The 18,633-nt window shown below is 55.4% G+C and overlaps 1 protein-coding gene across 2 annotated transcripts in view; it reads right to left on the bottom strand.

Annotated features, from left to right (window-relative positions):
* Positions 1-238: 238 nt before the first annotated feature.
* The window catches only part of ITPKB (inositol-trisphosphate 3-kinase B), a 116,010-nt gene continuing 97,615 nt past the window's right edge, over positions 239-18,633 (bottom strand). For both annotated transcript variants that reach the window (XM_037822758.1, XM_037822753.1), the window contains exons 3-8: positions 15,772-15,871; positions 14,188-14,401; positions 9,183-9,387; positions 6,630-6,731; positions 5,362-5,433; positions 239-3,225 (exon numbers count right to left, since the gene is read on the bottom strand). In XM_037822758.1, coding sequence (XP_037678686.1) covers positions 3,022-3,225; positions 5,362-5,433; positions 6,630-6,731; positions 9,183-9,387; positions 14,188-14,401; positions 15,772-15,871 — 897 coding nt within the window. In that variant the 3' untranslated portion in view covers positions 239-3,021. The remainder of the gene's footprint in view (positions 3,226-5,361; positions 5,434-6,629; positions 6,732-9,182; positions 9,388-14,187; positions 14,402-15,771; positions 15,872-18,633) is intronic.

The raw sequence follows: 18,633 nt of genomic DNA, 5'->3' as shown, positions 1-18,633 counted from the left end.
GGAGGGGCACTCCTTCGTCAGCTGCTCTGCGCCCCGGGATTCTATTAAAAGGTTATGTGAAGACCGTAGAAAAGACTAATTTGAAGTGCTTTAAATTCTTTGTAGATTTAACAATTACTCATCTGACCCCTGTTTTCCAGGATCATCGTAGCCCCAAGACCATCCTCCAGCTTCCAAAGAGAACCCCCACCCACCCACTCATCAGGCAGGGGTCAGAGCCGTCACACCGCAGCGGGCACCGTGGTTTCCAAAGGCCTTTATTTTGGAGGGTACAGAGCATTTACAGTCCGTCTGGCAGCACTGTGCGTGGGGCATATGTAACAGTTCAGTTTTCTCCAAGGTCCCGTGGGGGAGAGGGGTGCAGAGGGAAAGGAGAGCCTCCAGAAAACAGGGGCACCGATGGGGGATATAAACAACCTGCTTCTGCACACGAGGATTAGCCAAATCCAGAGAAACTCGAAGCTAAATACAACTAGAGGAGGAAGCAGTCCATCTTGGGGGCCAGGGCTGCTTCTGAGCTCTTTCCACCAAGTAGGGAAAGGAAGTTCAGAAAGAAGGCAAAGCTTCAAAGGAAAAACAAAATCCAGCCTTTCAGTCTTAGTGTTTTGTGCAATTTTTAAAAACCAACAAAATAAATATAACTTAAAAACTTCTTACATGACACTAAAGGCAAGTCTGGGAAAAGCAGTTGAGGAAACCTGCAAACGCTAAGCCAAGCAGTGCAGAGACATTAGTACTGAGGGCCCACCTCCCGGTACCCACACAGCCAGGAACCCAGGGGTCCCTGCTGGACCAGGGCGGGGCGGCTGCTGGTAAATTCCATTCCAGGGTCCACCTGCCCCACCGTGACAAGGGGGAAGGGCCACATGGCAGGGGAAGGGGTGGGAGGAAAAAGGCAGAAGGGGTTAGAGACAGAGTAGATGTGAAAGGGTAGGAGAACTAGCACGGTAAATACAAAAAACCCTAAATAATAGAATAACCCTAAAATGATGCCGTTTTATACCACTTTCACATACATTATATGACCCAATAAGAAGCCCCCATGGGCCTCCTTTAATCAACTAATTATTTACATACAGCACATCGCAAACAACTGGTGCTCGCTTAAAGTGCTTGGCAAGTTTGTTCTTTTAAGTCGGTTAAGCTGGTCCCCGGTAATTTTTGTTCACACCACTAATTTGCTTTAGCAAACTTTTCTCATCGATACAATGAAGGTGGCATTTGACCAGCCTGTTGTTGTAGAATCTCTACATCTGAATTAATGATGGTCCTTCCTAGCAGTTCAGCTGAACCACAGACCTCCAGGGTCAGTCCCTTCTAACTTCTGGAGACAGGGAGCTGGCTTTGGAGCTCTGGGGCCCCCAGGCCTCCTTCCTTCCAGGATCACATGCCCTCATGAGTCTCTCTGCTCAGCTGAGGCTGGGGTGTGACCTTTGGCAAGTCGGCCCACGCAGGAGCTCACCACTATTTTGAACAAGAACCAGGAAGTTTAAAAAGTGATTTCCTTTTTTAAAAGCTGCACTTATACATCCTCATTGGCCCACCCTCCACCCCCACCAACTGTCACTCGCCCAGCGTGACAGAGGGAACGTGTGTCACGCACGGGGGCAGATCGATAGCTGCCCCCAAGACCCTGGGGTGGCAAGAGGGCGGCCCAGGGGTCCCTCCCTCCAGTGCACACACCTCGGTATGCACCAGCAGCTCGCCACTGAGCCACGGCCCCTGCCGGGTGGCACCCAGTGAGAGCGTCTCGGCCCCTGCACCCCTGCAGGACTCACAGCCAAGGAGAGTGAGGGGATGCTTTGAGGGGAGTTTTTCTCCTTAAACAGTCACACGAATTTTACATTCTCCTTACTAATAAAGACTTACTTGCTTTACCATTAAAATAAGGTCTAACATTACTTGGTTTCCCACAAATCTTCAAGCAAAATGGAGACTCTAGGAAGAAGGGCCTGGAATCCCCTGCTGGCAGCCACACCCAGTTGGTTAACATGGGCCTAATTCCCCCAGGCTCTAAGACTTATTTCAGGGAAAAAAGGGTGCCAAAAAGCCGAAGCCCTGCTTCCTCACTGCCCTAAACTGGCCTAACGTCCTCGCTGTTTAACTGCTGGGGTCTTGGGACCCCAGGAAAGGACCCCACGTGTGCCGGCAAGCACCAAGAGAGGCCAGGGAGGGTGAAGGGGTACGAGAAGAGCCATCCTCCTCTGGGGCCAGGGAAGCGGGGGCTGGTAGAGTCCCTCAGAAGCCGTGGGAGTATTCCTGCCTGCCCCCTTCTGGGAAGGCCTGGTCAGGGAACACAGCCAAGATCGCTCTGGCCTGCCCTGGCCCCTGGGCCTGTCCCTAGCCTGGGTTGGGGGTGGGGTCCCTGCTTTAGCCACCCTAGAGAGGTCAAGTTGTCTCTGGGATCCCTTGGGCAGCTAGACAGAGGGCACTTTATTCCCACCAACATATAGTTCCCCAGTGGTTTTGTGCCCCAACTATCAGAAAGTCTGGCTTCCCGGCCAGGCAACAGGAACCTGTTGTAACCCGGGGGCTCTGAGAGCCCCTGCCCGGCACAAACGGGACTGTGCTTGGGCAGTGGTGCACTCACGGCACCGGACACCAGGCGGCAGCAGGAGCCCACAGGTAAACCCGCCACGCCTGCGTTTCCTAGGGGTCGCCTGGATGCTGGGATCCCACGTTGTTAGAGGTTCCCCTCTGCAGCCAGGGACCCTGCAGCCACCAAAGCCTCCCTCCAGGCTCTAAACCCAACTGACCTCCTGTACAGGGAGCCCTGCCTAGGCGCTGGGCATTTCTCTTCTAGTAGGTGACCCTATTTACAAAGGGAAGTGGAAACCCCACCCCCAAAGCCTTAAGTTAGGAAAATCACCAGGAAACCTCCTTTCTTCTCCTCTTCTACAAAGTGTCTTGTAGTGCAGTTCGGGAGGGTCAGTTCTGAGGCTTGAACCCAGGAAGAAGTGAAGGAAAAACTAAGAGGGCAAAGGGGAGGGAGAGGCAGGCACTGGCGGGAGGGGGCGGCTCTCAGCCCCGGGACATCTCCGTGAGGATCTCGATGAGGTTGTTGAGCCCTGAGAGGTAGCCGTCCTCCCGGTTCCCCTCCTGCCAGGGCGTGTCGTGCTGCAGGGTCTGACCCTCGGGCAGGGGCGTGGTTTTCCCAAAGTCAATCATCCACACCTTGGCCTGTTCCTTCTTATCGTGGATGAAGAGGAGGGAGCTGCCGATGACCTGGAGAGGGGCAAGGGCGGGTGGGGGATGAGCTGGAGCCCCTGACCCGTCCATAAGGCCACAGCGCCACCCAGGGGGAAGCGCCCCATTCTCCTGTAGGAGCAGGGTGGCTGGCGAGTGACAGTGTGGGGGGCAGACGGCACGGACACCGGGCACCGTGGCCACCCCTCCGTGTGGATGGCAGACCTCACCACCCGCCTCTCGCCTGCACACTTCCCACTGCTTCAAGCCACGGTAAACCCTGAGGGTCCCTCCCTTCCCCCTTCTGGACCTTGACCTCTCCCAATAAGCCCTCAAGTGACTGCTGGGGGTGAAAGGGAAGGTGCTAAGGAGATTCCAAATGCTTTGCCTGGGGGAAGTGGTGGACAGAGAAAAGTACCCGGCACAAATGCACACTCGGCACCAAGAGGAGGGCAGCGAGGCTCTGACAGCCCCAACCCCATCTCCAGCAGCACAGCCCCCACAAACTCTGGACACACTGGCCCAGTAGGGCGTCCCCAGGCTGGTCTCTGCCTACAGTTTACTCCGGGGACAGTGGGCACCAAAAGACCTTCCCCTCCGGGCAGGTCAGAGGCATGGAAGTAAGGCTCAGCTTTTCCAGACTGACTCCATCTGTCATGCTCTCCCCTAGGTCACCTGTGTGGGGCCAGAAAGAGGCAAGAGGGTGTGGGACGGGGCTGAGGTGTCATTGTAGTTCCCCAGCGCCCAGGGCAAGGCAGGGAAGCCCCCCTTGAAATACCGAGCCCAGAGAAGGGGCTGCTTCTTCCCAGATGGAAATGAACAGAGATCCCAGCTGATGTGGCCTCTTTCTAGACCTGAAATTTCTGCATCACCAGAAAGAGTACAGCAAAAGAGTATTCCGAGAAATAAAAACAAAGGTGCTGAAGAAGTGTGGGAGAGCTGCTAGACCAAGCCTGGGGCAGTGCAGGGAGGTCAGGGGTCATGGGATTTCAGAGCCAACGTGGAGCATGGAGGTCCTGCTGCAGTAAGTCCTTCCAGACTCCGTCCCCATCCTCCACAGAGGAAGGAGAGGGCTGGACAGACTGTAGCTGCTCAGGGGCAGAGTGAGGCCTGCAGCTGTCAGCTGGGCACCTCCACTCAATCTTCCTGGGTGGTCCTGCCTAGGCATCCCCCTCCGGGCCACCATGTGTAACGATATACAGTGCATCCCACCAAGGGGCAAGTAAGGGGCAAAGCCCAAGGGCAAGGTCAGCACACAGTGTATCTGCCCAGAGGAAGGGCACCACGGTGCAAGTGCACAAACGTGCAGTGTGGGCTAGCAGGGCCCAGCCCATGCTCCCTATAGGGACACTCCCCCTGCCAAGTGCCCCAGGACCACCAGTCTCCAGCACCTCCTGCTGAACACACAGCCCTCTTGGTGGACAGGGCTCAGGCTGAGGCTCCCTACAAGACCCTTCGAGAGCTGGATGGGTGGGGGCTGCTTCATGTAAAAGCTATAAGTGCTAAAAGCTGCTTTACCCAGCCCCCACGGTGCAACCATTCCTAGGGGTGGGGTGCATGCCCCTGAGTGTCCAGTGGTGTGAGGGGGTGCACACATGCAGGGCGGTGAGGGGTGTGTGTGTGCATGTGTGTGCATGTGTGTGTGCAGGGCTGGGGGCCCTGGAATCCCTGGGTTCCCTCTAAGTTCCCTGCCTGCTGCCTGCTGACCCTGTGAAGGTGGCAGCAGGTGGGAAGTTCCAGGCCTGCTCGGAGAGTGGCACCTGAGACCCGCCCGCCCCTCCTCAGGGGCTCCTCTGAAGATCTTGCGGTGGTGATAGGGGTTGTTCGGCTACTCTACCACCTCAGAGAGCTTCTGCCCTCAGACCTTGGGGTATGTGGAACAGAAGTCCTACCACTGCCACCCGGAACGGACAAGCCTCAGGAGCTGGGACGGGGAGGAAGAGGGAAGAGAACAAGGACTACGGATTTCTCAGGGGAGCCTGACACAGACAAATTATGTGGCTGCCACACGTGGCGAGGGGGTGATCCTGGACGGCCTGCCCCTGGCTGCAGTCATCCTAAAAGCACCCCCGGGGTTCTGGAACAAGTAGGTCTGTTAGCCTGGGCGGCATGCCCCCTCCTCGGTGAACAGACCCCTGGTGGCCCTCTGCCCAAGAGCGAGAGCCTGGAACCTACCTCATGGCACTTGAAGAAGGGAGAAACTTCCAGGGTGGCCCGAATGTCCTTCAGCCGGTCCCGGTAGGCAATCTGGAAGCAGAGAGATGACCTGATCTTTAAACACTTTCAGGCGGAGGGGGAGAGTGGACTTTAAGCCCCATTTAGCTCATCAGAGCCACTGGGTGTCAGGGGTGGGAGGGTCTTGGACCTTGATAATTTATTCCTCAGCTGAGGAGCTGAGAGGCTCCCCAGCAGCGGCTGACCCAGGAACCAGGGAGGGCTCAGACTGTGGGAGATGGGGGTGAAGTCCCCAGCAGGCCCCAGGCAGGACCGGGGCTTCCAGGGGCCACGGGAAGCATAATGAGCAGCTATTCAGAGCCAAAAAGAAGGGGAGGGGTGTCCCCACACTAGCCAATAACTGAGTCTCCTTGAGGGGAAGGCTGTTTGAGTCCACTCCTCCCAACCCCGCATTCAGGAGCCCATTCAGGCAGTCCCAGAGCCCCCAACCCCGGTGTGCCCAGGCCTCTGGCTGTTCTGGGGTGCCCTGCCCAGGAGGTACAGTGGCACAACACACACTAACTCAGCTGGGAAAATGAGAGTTTCAACCCAGAGGTTGGAAGGCCCAAACATCTTCTGCAGCCTGCCCACTGCTGCAGCAGCAAACACAAATGAAATCTGTTTGTCATGAACTTGTACTGCCCACAGCCCCAGGCTCAGAAACAGTCATTTCTTGCAGGTGGTATGAGCCCTGGGGCAGACCTCCCTCCCTCAGCCCCCTCGCCCAGGCAGAGGCCAGGCTGCCCTGGGTTTGAATCCCAGCTCCACCCTCTCCCAGATGTGTGTACTTGACCTCTCAGTGTCTCCACCTTAAAATGGGGACAAGAACATCTATCCCCATCAGAGGGGCGCACTGATGTTAAATGAGCATTTAGCATGACACCTGGCAGGCAGGCAGGCAGGAGATGCTAAAGACATACAGCAATTATTCTCTTGGGGAAATGAAAATGTTTTCTGGAGCTGTGAGGCTGATGACTTACGGAGAAGAGTTAGCGGGTGTTTGCTGAGCTTCCCTGCTCACTACCACACAGGGCTGACAACCACATCACCTTGCTCTTCACCTTCCAAGCAGAAGTCAGGGGCCAGGGTTTCCTGTGTGGGCACCGTGGCCACCACCACCATGGCCCAGCTCCATCCAGGGTGGGGAAGGCTTCAGGGCAGGCATGGCCCCTTGTCCCTTCCTGAGACCCCAAGGCCCCGGCCTCCACCCGAGAGGTGCCCTCACTCACCAGGATGTTAAGGTTTCCTTTAGTGAATTCTCTAAAGGCCTCGGTGACCTGCTCCCTCGTTTTGGTCTTCTTGAAATCCCGGTTTACCGAGCCGTCTTCTTTCTGAGAAGGAGAACGACACCCCCACCCAGGGGAGCAGTCAGCAGGGACCCACTGGCAGGGCTGGCACTCACCCATCAGAGGGTCCTGGAGGCCTCCCCTGTGCCTGCCCTGTGCTGGTACAGGGGCTGCAGAGCAAGCGAGCTCATGCTGACCCTGTCTTGATCCCCATCCCGACCCCATGCTGACCCCATCCTGACCCCTGTCCCATACGCATCTTGATTCCCATACCCCAGGCTGCTCATGGGGACACAGGGGGCAGCAGGGGGCTCACCCACAGGCCAGGAAGGCAGGTGCCCGACAGAACCAGGCTCAGGGGTGTCCAGGGAAGAAATGGCTAATTCAGACAGCACCACAGAGGGGCCCTGTCCTGGGCCTTGATGAGAAGACGGGAGGGTGGCAAGGCCTTCCAGGCAGGCCACCTGGAGGTGGGAAGGGGCATTTGGGCCAAGGCAAAAAAGGGGGAGGAGCCTGGCAGCGGGAGCCAGCTGTCCTGAGCATGAGCAGGTGGGGGGCCCGAGGGAGATGGCCTGGCCTCGGTTTATCCTATGGGTTTGGCACGAGGGGCCAAAGGAGCCAGCCAGCCTCGGTTTCCCCATCACTGGAGTGCCAGCTTCCAGGCAGCCCAGGTTTGCTCTGCAGTCAGGGAAGGGCCATAGCCCAAAGGTCCATCTGTTCAGACAGGAGAGACGTGCTCCCTACAAGTCTAGCTCTGCTCCCTTCAGTATCTTAAGATCTTTTATGAGAGCCCCTTAAAGCTGAATTAGACCCTCTCCCTGCTCCCCAACTCTGCTCCCTGATCCACCTAGCACGAGGCTGCTTCATCTGCTTGGCCGGGGTGCCTCTCTGTCCCAGGCTGTTAGGGGGCGGCACACAGGGCTTAGCTCATCTACGAGGAGCAGACAAAGGGTAAGAAGGGATTTCTCTGCCCAGAGCCCCCAAACCTCTCCAGCACGGGTTGAGGATGAGTTAAAACTTTGACCACACTGCGGCTGCCTCTGAAAGAATGGCCAGGACCCTGGGCAGAGGGTGGGCAGTGGGGAGTGGACAGGCAGAGAGCAGAGGGGCGGGAGGGGGCGTCTGGTGGAGTCTTTCTCTCAGGCCTCCTGCACAAAGCGGTTCCTGGACTGAGGGCCGAGCAGGGGGTGGACAGGGTGCCCATGGTGGCAGCTGATTCCTCTCTGAGCTGGTGGACCTTTGGCCCAAGGAGACCAGCTGTTTGCTGTTCCCACAGCACCACAAGAGACGTCCTGTTTGAGGGGGAAAGGTGAAGGGGAAAGTAGATTTGTTCTGAACAGATAAATACAGGAAAATGAGTGTTAAAAGGAAGAGGATGAGCTCATAATTGCCTCCAGTCTGAGGGCTTTTATACAGAAAAGAGGGAAAAGCTGGTTTCAGAAGACAGGGAAGGGGCCAATGGCTTTCCCAGTCCTGAGTTCACAAAGCAGGCGTCCTGGGGGAAGGCGAAAGATTTTCCCCACATGTCCCTGTCAGCAGTGAGACACAGGAAGCTGCAGGAAATGACACCTACACACCACCTGAGAAGAGGCTGTTGGGGAGCCCTGACAGGACCCCGTCTCAATTCCCTCACGTCAGCTGCTCATGAGTCAGGACTCCCATCTCCCTAGCCCTCCTCCAAGGGCCAAGAAGGGACAGAGAACGGAAACTCACAAGCACTGCAGAAAACAGCCACCCACTCCCAGAGGGACAGCTGCCCGAGAGGGGCAAGGCCCTGCCTCATGCGCGTGACCCCTGGGTAAGCGCAGATCTGAGCCGATTTTTGCAAGTTTAATAGCAGGGGAGATGTGGAGGGGCCTCCATACAGGAAGAGCATCCTTAAACCCTTCACAGGGGACTGAGGAGGGAAGAAAAGAGAATGAGGTTTCCTAGAAACTGGGGGTGGTCTCAGATCGGCCAAGGGCCCCTAAGTGCAGCTTCACCAGATGCATTTGGTGACACCAATGAGGGGTTCTCAGTCCTGCCTGTTTGAGTAAAGCAGGGGACCACGATTCAGACACCAAAGGCAGCCCATGTGTGTCCTGCCGGCTGTATCTCACGGCCAGTGCCCCAGTGAGTGGGCTGTGGGCAGGACGAGCCAGCTCTCCCCCTGGCATCCTGCAAGCTGGCTCCCAAGAAGGGGTCCCCATGTTGGGCGTGGTCCGTATCCTGGTTAAGTGTAGAGTTGTCAGCAAAGGGCTGACTGCTGGGCAGGACTAGAAGCATCCACTTACACCTCAGCCCAGGGGATAGGCCAGGAACTAACTTCTCCATGTCTGTCCTTGTGGCTGGCTGCCCAGACCCTGGGCCTGTGCAGGGAGAAGCTGACAGCCTCCTAAGGATCCTGAGAGAAGCAAGAGGCCCCAGGGTGGATTCAGGCAGGGCTGAGGCCCCAGTGCCCACCCACCTGGGAGCGGACAGCCCTGGCAGCCTCACGCCACACCTCGCCAACCTCACCTTGATGCCCTCGATCCTGAACCCAAGGGTGGCCGTGGAGCTGATGGTCTCTCTCCACTGCATGTAGCGTGGCTTGGTCACAGCCCGCTGGGCATTCTCTTCCTCTGTTGGGGCCTCGGGGTCCACCTCGATCATCTTCTGGTACATGTCCTTCCGAAGGCTGGGCTTCTTGCGGGCCTTGGTGAGCTCCTCCTCCAGGTAGGTCCTGTGTGGGCAGCGGGGCGACGTGAGGCCAGGCCACGGCCCGTGGCAGCCCCTTGCTCTGATTGCAGATGGAGGCACAGAGCAGGTGGGGACCTTGCCAGAGGTCCACAGTCAGCTTAGCAGCAGAGCTGAGACCCTCGCAGGGATCACAGGGTAAGGAAGGAGGAGGCAGAGAAGCTCAGTGGCTCACCCTGCAGAGTGGAAACTTCCCCGTCCCTCATCGTGAATGCAGGTGGGGACCAGGCAGGGCGCTGAATGCAGGGTCTGCTCATGGCCAGCTGTGTCCCTCGGCTGCCTGGGACCCTTCCATAAAGGGTCAAGTCCCTTCCATAAAGCAAGGGCATTCTAAGCCAGCTCTGTGCTGGTCAGAGAACTCACTCTGTTTTCCTCTTCCCACCCATCACCCCAATTCTCCAGCAGCCTGAAGGGCCAAGCCTGCTCTTCAACATTTCTGGCTCTCTCTGAAGTAGGGGAAGCTTGAACACAAAACCTAGGCCAGAGGTGACCTCTGAAGGGGACTACAGTGCTAGATGATGGGGATAAAACGCCCTGTGGCCTCTCTGCCTCTGCTCTCTCCCCGAGACGTGCCTGGCCCACCTCACCCCATCAGCCTACTATTACCAGAGTCCCCGGGCCCAGAGGCCTGAGAAAACATGTCCAAATGGATGGCCTCACTGCCCTGCCCTCCTCACGAGCAGGCTGGGTTGCCTGGCAAATAGTGGTGTAACAGAAGCAGGGACAAGTACAAGACGTGAGCAGCTGGAGGCTGAACCACTGGACCCTGCAGACCGGGCCCAGGCTGCCAGGCCGCACACACGCTCTGGGCTACATCAGGCTGCCTGCAGGGCTGCTTCCCTTACCGTCTCCCAAACTGGAGGTGGGCGAGTCACCCCTGCAACAAATAGGTGCGAACCCCTCCACATACCCCAAAGCCCTGCCCTTCCCCTCTTTCCTACTCCCATTTTAAACCTTGCTTCTCCCCTCAACAAATGGGCTCAGACGTGACCATGACTCCGGGAAACAGAAATTGGCAGTGTCAGTTGCAGTAGAGGGAACTCTTCTCCCCGAAGCCTCTGCCTGGGTGGGAGCTGGCCACAAGGCAGCCTGCTGCTGACAACAGGCCCCTCCTCCTCCCATCCTGCACCCATGCCCTATCCCCATGCCTGTCGCCCCCTGCCTTGCTCCACCGCTTTCCACCACACCTTCTCCAAGCTGCTGAACAAACTGCAGAACAGACTGAAGAAAAATCCCATGACATCATAAACAAGATAGGTTTTCAGAAACCACTGAATCAATTGATATTTGCAGTGAGAGAAAAGGGAAGGAAAAACAAATACTTGGGTGTGAACTTAGGCCTGGTCTTTTAGGATCTTTCAGGAGGTAATGAAGACTGCAGGTGGGAGGCCATCAGCCCATGGTTGTTCATGCACACACAAACATGCCCACACATGCACACAAATACACATGCATGCACACACATGTACACATATGCACATGCACCACTAATGTGCACACACACGGAGCTACAGCCCATGGTGAGGAGAGCTGTGAAGCAGAGAGAGGCTGTGAGCAGGGTGTTTCTGCATCCAGCCCTTTGGGTGCCATGTGAGCTGGCCCGGTGTGTGTGCTTCTGTGTGTGGACTGGTGGCAGGTGAAAGTGGCAGCAGCTGGGGGAAGGGATTGGCAATCCCGAATACTACTGAGTGAGCTCCAGGGCCTGCAGAGTGGGTAGCTGGCAGCACTTCTGCAAAGAGCTCCCAAGCATTTCTTCAAAGAGGAAGTGGGCCTTGATGTCAAGTCCCTTTTTACATGGGCTTTCTCCAAAAAGGGCTCTGCAGCCCAGAACTGGGCAGTCACTCACCCCCAGGAGAGAACAGGGGCTTAGGAGAGGTGCCCACAAGGGTCACCAGCTGTATAGTGAAGGCTGGGGTCCTCCGGGTGGGGGGGCAGGGTACAGACACATGTGCTGCCCTGAAGGCAGCATGACCTGCCCTCCACCAGAGGGAAAGCCAGACCTGCTATCACCTGCAGAGGGAGCAGAAACCCGCTCATCGCATCGAGGTAAGCTGGGTTAAAAGAGGTAATGCAAAACTAATTCAAGGAAGTGCTCCTTCTCGGGAAGGAGTCTAGAAGCCATCAGCACCTTCAAAAAGAGTAGAGAGGTGCTGGGAGTCCACCTATCAGCCCTGGTCTGGATGTCAAAAACATACTTCCTGACTCCCAGTGGCCGACAGGAGGATGCAGATTTAGGGGGTCAAATGTAAGAAAACTCTTCAAAACAACCTCCAGGCTCTCCATTTGGAAAAACATGTATATGGAACAGGGGTCGCTAGAAGCCCTTAGTTTAAGATGCTACAGGCATCTGCATCACTTGCTGGGTTTGCTGCTCTCCTCTCGTGCCGTGTCCCTGTGACAAGCCTCAGCCCCCAGTGCCCCGGCCTGGTGTCCACAGCAGCCCTTGGCTCCGGCTCCAGCCTCCCTGCTCTGGCAAGGATGGGGCCACATTTTGGGGTGTGACCAAGAGAAGCACTGCCATGAAATGCTGGTCACAGGAGAGGCTCTACGGCAAAGGGATGTGGAAGGTGCATCGAGGGGACACCACAATCCACAGCCCAAATGTAACTGACTGCAGAACATCTAATAGCACACCATACAAGCAGGGTTCCCCAGAACACTTGGGAAGTGCTGGCCTGGTGCAAATCTGGATTGGGACACAGACGGGCGATATGGCCCGAGTGAATCACTTAACCCCTGAGGGTCAGAGTCTCACTGCTCAAATTGGAACACCATCCTCTCGCAGGGGGCTATGAGGATGAAATGTTTTAACAGCACTCGGAGCAATAGGAAGTCTGCCCTTCTTGTTTAGTTTGCAACTTCCAGGCTTCCAGAATAGGATACAGGAGGCAGGGAAGATGGCAGTGGGTCAGGGGGTTCCTGGTTCTGGGGAAACCTGCATCCGCCCTAGCAGGCATACTCTTCTCACCCTAGAACCCTTGGCCTATTCCTTTCCCAAGTCCCTGCCCACAAGGGTTAAATGTTGCAGCCTTGCTGGTCACTCTAGGTGCTTTCCTGAGAGTCCTGGGTGCAATGGGAGAGAAGCTGGTGGGCAGGGGGACCAGGGGACAGCCTCAGTGGGCAGGGTTCCTGCCCACGGCACCTCCTGCAGGCCCGCCGAACAGGCAAGCGCACCAGGCAGTGTGACCCAGGGCTCAGCCTGCAGCGCTCGTCCTTGGGGCTGCTGATTTTCAGGAAACCACTGGCCAACCGTCCTTGACACAGGGCTGTACTTCTCTAGTCACGGTCTGGGTGAACACCAACTGGAATATTTTCCATTTGTTTGTGCTATGACCTGAACTCCCTTCCCCTGCAGGCAGGCTGAATCCTTCTGGTATTTGGGTTGGAAAGGAGGGCCAGGCCTCCCCTTGAGGGAACACATCTTTTGCGCCAGAGGAAGAGGGTATTCTGGGGACAGAAACGAGTCTCTTGGGAAGAGCTGGGCCCAGTGGTTGCTGGAGGGGTGTCCTGTCTCCTCCCAGCTGCACCCCAGCTCCCTGCCAGGTGAGATACCAAGGGCCGTGGATGGCGGGAGGCAGGCACCTAGGAACGGTGCGAGAGCCGAGGCTGGGGCTCTCCGTCCACCCCCCCTGCCCCTCCAGCCCTGCCCTGGGAGCACTAGCAAGGGAAGAGCAGCTGGTCGGCCTGCAGGATCTGGCTCTAGGGCAGAAATCCCAGGGGGAGCAGGAAGGCTTCTGCCCTTTCTCCCCAAGTCTGTCTCTCTCACGCTTGAGCTCTGCTTTCCCAGGCCCCGCAGGGCAGGGGTGGAGGGGCCGAGCATCTGGTCACCTGCAGTCTGGGACAGGCTCTCCGAGGTGAGCAGAGCACCCTGGACGCCACATGGGCCAACAGTGCCTCAGAGGGACAGAGGCCGGCAGGGGAGGAGGAGCCGCGGTGACTCTTAGGATTGAAAGGTAAAAGCTTGAAAGGGGATGAGAAAAGGCCACAGCCAGAATATCAGCCATTCCCTCCCAAAGCAGCTCGTTACCCCTGCTCTCTGCCCTGCCTCCTCCAGCCCACTCTTCCTTTCTCCTCTCCCTTCCCAAAGTCCCATCCAGGTTTGCCAATCTGGGCAGACCTCGGAGTGAGCCTGGGTCCTGCAGTCAAGAACCTGCAGGGTGGAATCCAATTCTACACGCAGACCCAAGGTCCCTGGAGCTCGCTGCCACCGGGCTGGGCCACACTCAGGCCCAAATCAGGGAGTGTACGCCGGCAGAGACTCTCGAGCTCCTGGGCGCCCTCCACAGCTGCACTCTCACAGCAGGCACAAGTATTTTTTGGCAAAACAACGTGTTCTATGAGCCAGCTCTCTCTCTTCCCACTCACCGGGCGTGGTGAGCCTCTGCCCCAGTCTCCCTGGGTGGCTCACATAAAGGAGGTCACCATTTTGCTTCCTTCCTCCCTGATTCTTCCTCCAAGCAATCCTACCTGATCCCCAACAGGCAGCTCTCTTAGCCCCTCTCCCTGGCGAGGCTCAGCACCAAGTCAGGGAACCCCTTTCTGACCCCATTGGCTACTGGCTCCAGCCCCTCCACCACAGTGCATCAGAGAAGGGAAGGGGCCGTCACGGAGTAAAGCCAGGGCCCTGTACCCCGTGCACACAGAGTGAGCTGTCTGAGGTAGGGGGACCCTAGCTGGTCCTTGCAGGAGGCTCAGGGGCAGTCCAGAAAGCCCCAGCCTCCTGGCCATAAAGGCCACCCTGGGTGCCCATCACACCGGCAGCCTGTGCCCCGAGAGCCTGGCTCACCTGACGCCCATCTTACAGTCCATCACGCAAGGCGAGTCGAAGTCAGCCAGCAGGTCGTCCATCTGGTTGTAGCGCTCCCCGTCCTTCACCACGTCGCCGTGGTAGGCAGGCACGAAGGGCTTCAGCACATCGGTCATCAGCCGGTCCAGGCAGCGCTGCTCTGATTCACAGTGCTTCTTCAGGATCCTGCCATTGGCAGCGGCTTTGAAGCTACCTGCAGAGCAAGATGGGAGGAGGGCCTCAGTCCCCAGGCTGCCACCAGCAGAGGCCTCCCTGCTCTGACCCTCTGGTTCCTGCACCTCTCTGGGATGCGGGTGCACTTGCACACGCTCAGGGCTCTAAGTGCGCCAAATCCCCACCTGGGGTCATGAGCACTTACAGGGGAGATTCAGCTCAACAGTCAAATGGGGGGTGGGGCGGTGGATGCACGCCTGGGCTGGTTTCTCGGCTTCCCTGATCCCCGACTCCTCATCTGAAGAAGGATAACACCACAGTTCCCCATGGAGGGTTCTCAGGGTGAAATGAGCAAGTGATAAGCACTAAGACCTATGAACTCTTATTGTGATCACTATTATTATCCCAATCCCATCATCGATCCTGCTTCTAAGGCAATGAAGGTGTCTCTCAGTCTCAGGAGAGGAGAAGCTGGGAGAGGACAGGATTCTGCACCAGCTCGGGGAGAACGAGAGGGCTGACGAGTGTGGATTCAAGGCACAGCTGCCTGGGCCATGCCCTTTCTGAGCCATAAACTCAGGTAAGTATTTACCAAGGGTGCCCACCCCACAGGCGCCGATGTGGTTGGAGATACTACAGAAATGTCAGACCTTGTGTTGGAAAGAACCTGCAGACTGGCAAAGTTATGAAGGCCAAGACCACAGGCAGCCACTGAACTGCCCCCAGAGGACAACACGTGCCAAAGACCCCCATGAGTACACTAGACGGTGCTGGGGCTTTGGCTACAGATGTTCTTCCTCTTGTGCCGCTGATGGAGACCACACCACTAACCCCAGCCTCCCCGCATCCCAGCACTTGCACACTGTCTTGCAGTTGTGGGGTGATTTGCCTGCATCTCCCACCAGCCGTAAGCTCCTTTAGGGCAGAGACTACATCTTGATTAATGTAACCCCCAGACTGTTGCAATGTAGGTATACAGTAGGTGCTCAATGAAGTGGTTAGCTTTGCCTCCTTGTCCAGATCGACAATGGTAAGCATGCTATAAAGATGTTTGATTTTAGCTGTTTTACTCAGTAAAATTGGCAGAGATTGAAAGAGAAGGAGAGAGACTGAGAAAGAGGCAGCGACAGAGGGAGGAGAGGATGTTTGTGTGTTGGGTGGGGGGCAGGCTGTGGCATGGCCTTTGGAGATGTCAGTTGTCTGTGGCTCATTTACAACACAGTGTTAAAGCCACATCTTGCAAACATGGCTGCAACTTCAGGCTAGAAAGTCCCTCAGGAGACACCTGTTCTGGATGCTTTTTCCCTCCTGGAACCTCTGGCACCAGGCCCTACCCCTCTCACATTTACTCGGCTCCTCCTCTGAGAGCCAAGTCCTCCTGCTGGGGAGGTCCCAGAGAGCTCTGTTCACCTGCGTGTCCCGCCAGCTGGATCCAGGGGTACTTCTTCTTGAAGGACATGACAAAGGGAGACCAGTGCACCATGTTCTTTATTTTCCTCCATGATTTGCTCTAGAACAAAGCAAACAAAAAGCTTGACATTACAAACAGACTCACTACTTTCTGCTTAGGATGAATTCAAAGCCTGTTGTTACAAATTAAAAGTAGCCTGACCTTGGCCCCAGGAGCCCCTGGTGGGCTGCAAGGGCCTCCCACACGTCATCTCTGTGGCCCACAGTCAGAGGTGGCTTTACCCATCCTACAAATAGGCTGATCAGAACAGCCAGAGGCAAGGAGACCTGCGGGTGAGTGGAGTGGGAGGATGGGGAGGGCAGTGTGTGTGCACCCGCCCCACTCCCACCACTTCTCCACCAGGGAAACGACCAAGCCATTCGACTGCCCTCGTTCTCACCCCCTCTCACTTGTCTAGTGAAGGGAGGACAGCTGGCTCATCGCACTTCTTGGACTGATGGACATTCTAGGGCTCTGAAAACGACCTGTTATTCCAACATCAGTGGACCCGCAGAGGAAGCTGGGAGAAGGCCGATGCAACGTGTCAGTTCCCATTTTATGTGTGGACACAGTGGAACTGGGGGCACCTCCTGCCTTTAAGCAGTCTGAGAAGAGTCCTTAAAAACAGCCCCCTCCCCATGGTGTCAGGGCACACAGTGAGTGAGCAAGCCTGCGGGTTGCTCTTCTCTCTGTACTACTCCTTCTCAGCATGTTTCTTAAGTAAAAACAGTGAGGACCATCCGTGTATGTGAATACAGTCAGTTCTTGTTATTCTTGTTAGTTATGTTCTATAAAGCTTCCAAGAACACTGAATTAGTAAAAACTGAGCTATTCTTACCCCTAGGAGAAAAGAAGGGGTAGGTTCCCGTGAGCCTCTGGTCATATATATGTCAACTGCTCAATCAATACATAAACTTGTTTTATGTGTGTTTCCATTTAAAGTCACCTTATTTATTATATATTGTTGATTCATCAACATTGAACTCACAGCCAACAGCACTGTAACTCAGGCCTGAAAGCAGCTTATCTAACAAGTCTATTTCCCCATAAGGCACATCATAATGTTTTGCCCTAGGCAACACTAGACTTTTAGTACTTTCTAGCACTAGAGTTGGGAGCCAATGTAAACAGCGAAATCACAAACAAAAAACACAAAAATGCAAAAAAAAAAAAAAAAAAAAAAAAAGTGGCACTAAACATATCCCCAAAAGGTCACTTGTTTGCAGTGTGAGAGCTGAAACAAGAAGGCAGGGCATCGCCTTGTTCTATCTTAGCAGGAATGTGCAGATCAGGTAACTCAAATTCTGCTCATGTCTGAGAATGGCTGCAAAAGTACCGCTGGTATTAATTTTGGGGTTACAAATAAATTTTAGTTTACAGGTGAATTCTCAAATATAAATATAGAATATGCAAAATAACAAGGATTGACCTGTGTGCATGTGTGCGCGCGTGCATGCGTGTGTGTGTGTGTGTGTGTGTGTGTGTGTGTGTGTGTGTGTGTGTGTTTGGGGAGGGTGAGCTCCTTGGGGAGAAAAAAGAGGAGACCTTGCATTTATTGACCATCTCCTCATTTTATTTTCACAAGTCATGCAAAGCAGTTGTTATTACTTCCATTTCGTAGACACTGGGCCTGAGAGCAGTAAGTGATAGCTGGAATTTAAACCTTCACCCATATGACTACTTTTTAAAAACCAAAATCCTTTTATTTTCCAGCAATAAACGCTTCCCTAGAAAAAAATATCCCTAAGTCAACTTTAATAAGAATGGGCTGTAGAGACAGAGATCCCCTGTCCCAAAAGGCATCAGGCCCTTCTGAAGAGTGGGATGAAGAACCTGAACCGAGAAGTATTTCAAGTTACTGAGAAAGGGGATCTCTGACAAGCAAAGTCACAGGAAGTAAAAACTGCAAGTTTCTGAGCTGGAAAGGAGCACCTAGGAATTCTGCAGAAGCAGGAGACGGGGATGGTCCTGCCTTAACCCATGGAGACCGAGAAGACGAGGCCGCAGGAGGGGATGTGGGGCCCCTGGGTCCCTGCCCCGAGTCCTGGGTCGTGACGCAGGAAGCACCGTGGCAGCGAAGCCAACCTTCCGTGCATTCAGCACCAGGACAGTCTCCAGCTGCTGGGCCCCAAGGGTTAAAAAGCCTCCTTTTTTTCCTTTCATTCCCTAAAACTCAGCTGCTTCTTGTCTTCAAGTCTTCAAGTTAAAATCTGTTTAAGGCGAGGAATTCTTCCCTACTAAATCTAACAACTCGTATCCCCAACACGTAACCCCTCACCCTAACGCCAAGCCCCGTTCTATCCTGAAGCACAGCATCCGCAGGGCCCTGTGACAAAAGGGCTGGGCCTTTACTGAAAAGACTGTTTGTTCTAGATCCTTCTGATGGAGCTCACCAGAGACGGCTAACGAAGGCTGGGGTATTTCTTATCTAAGCACCCAGAAGGCTGCGTAAACAATCTGGGCAGACAATGCATGAGGGCAACAATGGAAAAACCTAATCACACGAGATGAGCCAAGCAGGGGTTTGTCCAGCTCATGTGGAAGCCATTACGGCAGGTCCAGAGGAAACGGGCACAGCGAATCACCTTCTACTGAGAACGTCCTTGCAATCGGATCTCACAGAGAGCTAATGCTCTCTACTCTGGCACCAGTTCTGCCTGGGAGTGTAGGAGCCTTGGAGGAAGACACAGATCCCACCAGCACAGCCGCAGGCCTGGCTACGCTGGATGGACAAAGAGTGATGCACTCAGCTTTATGCTCACACTGCCTTCTCTTAACTAAAGTTAATTCACATTAAGAATCCGAAGACTGGGTAAGTTTAG

The sequence above is a fragment of the Choloepus didactylus genome, chromosome 2, assembly GCF_015220235.1.
Source record: "Choloepus didactylus isolate mChoDid1 chromosome 2, mChoDid1.pri, whole genome shotgun sequence".
NCBI classification, from domain to species: Eukaryota; Metazoa; Chordata; class Mammalia; order Pilosa; family Megalonychidae; genus Choloepus; species Choloepus didactylus.
This window is presented reverse-complemented; position numbering and strand designations above follow the sequence as displayed.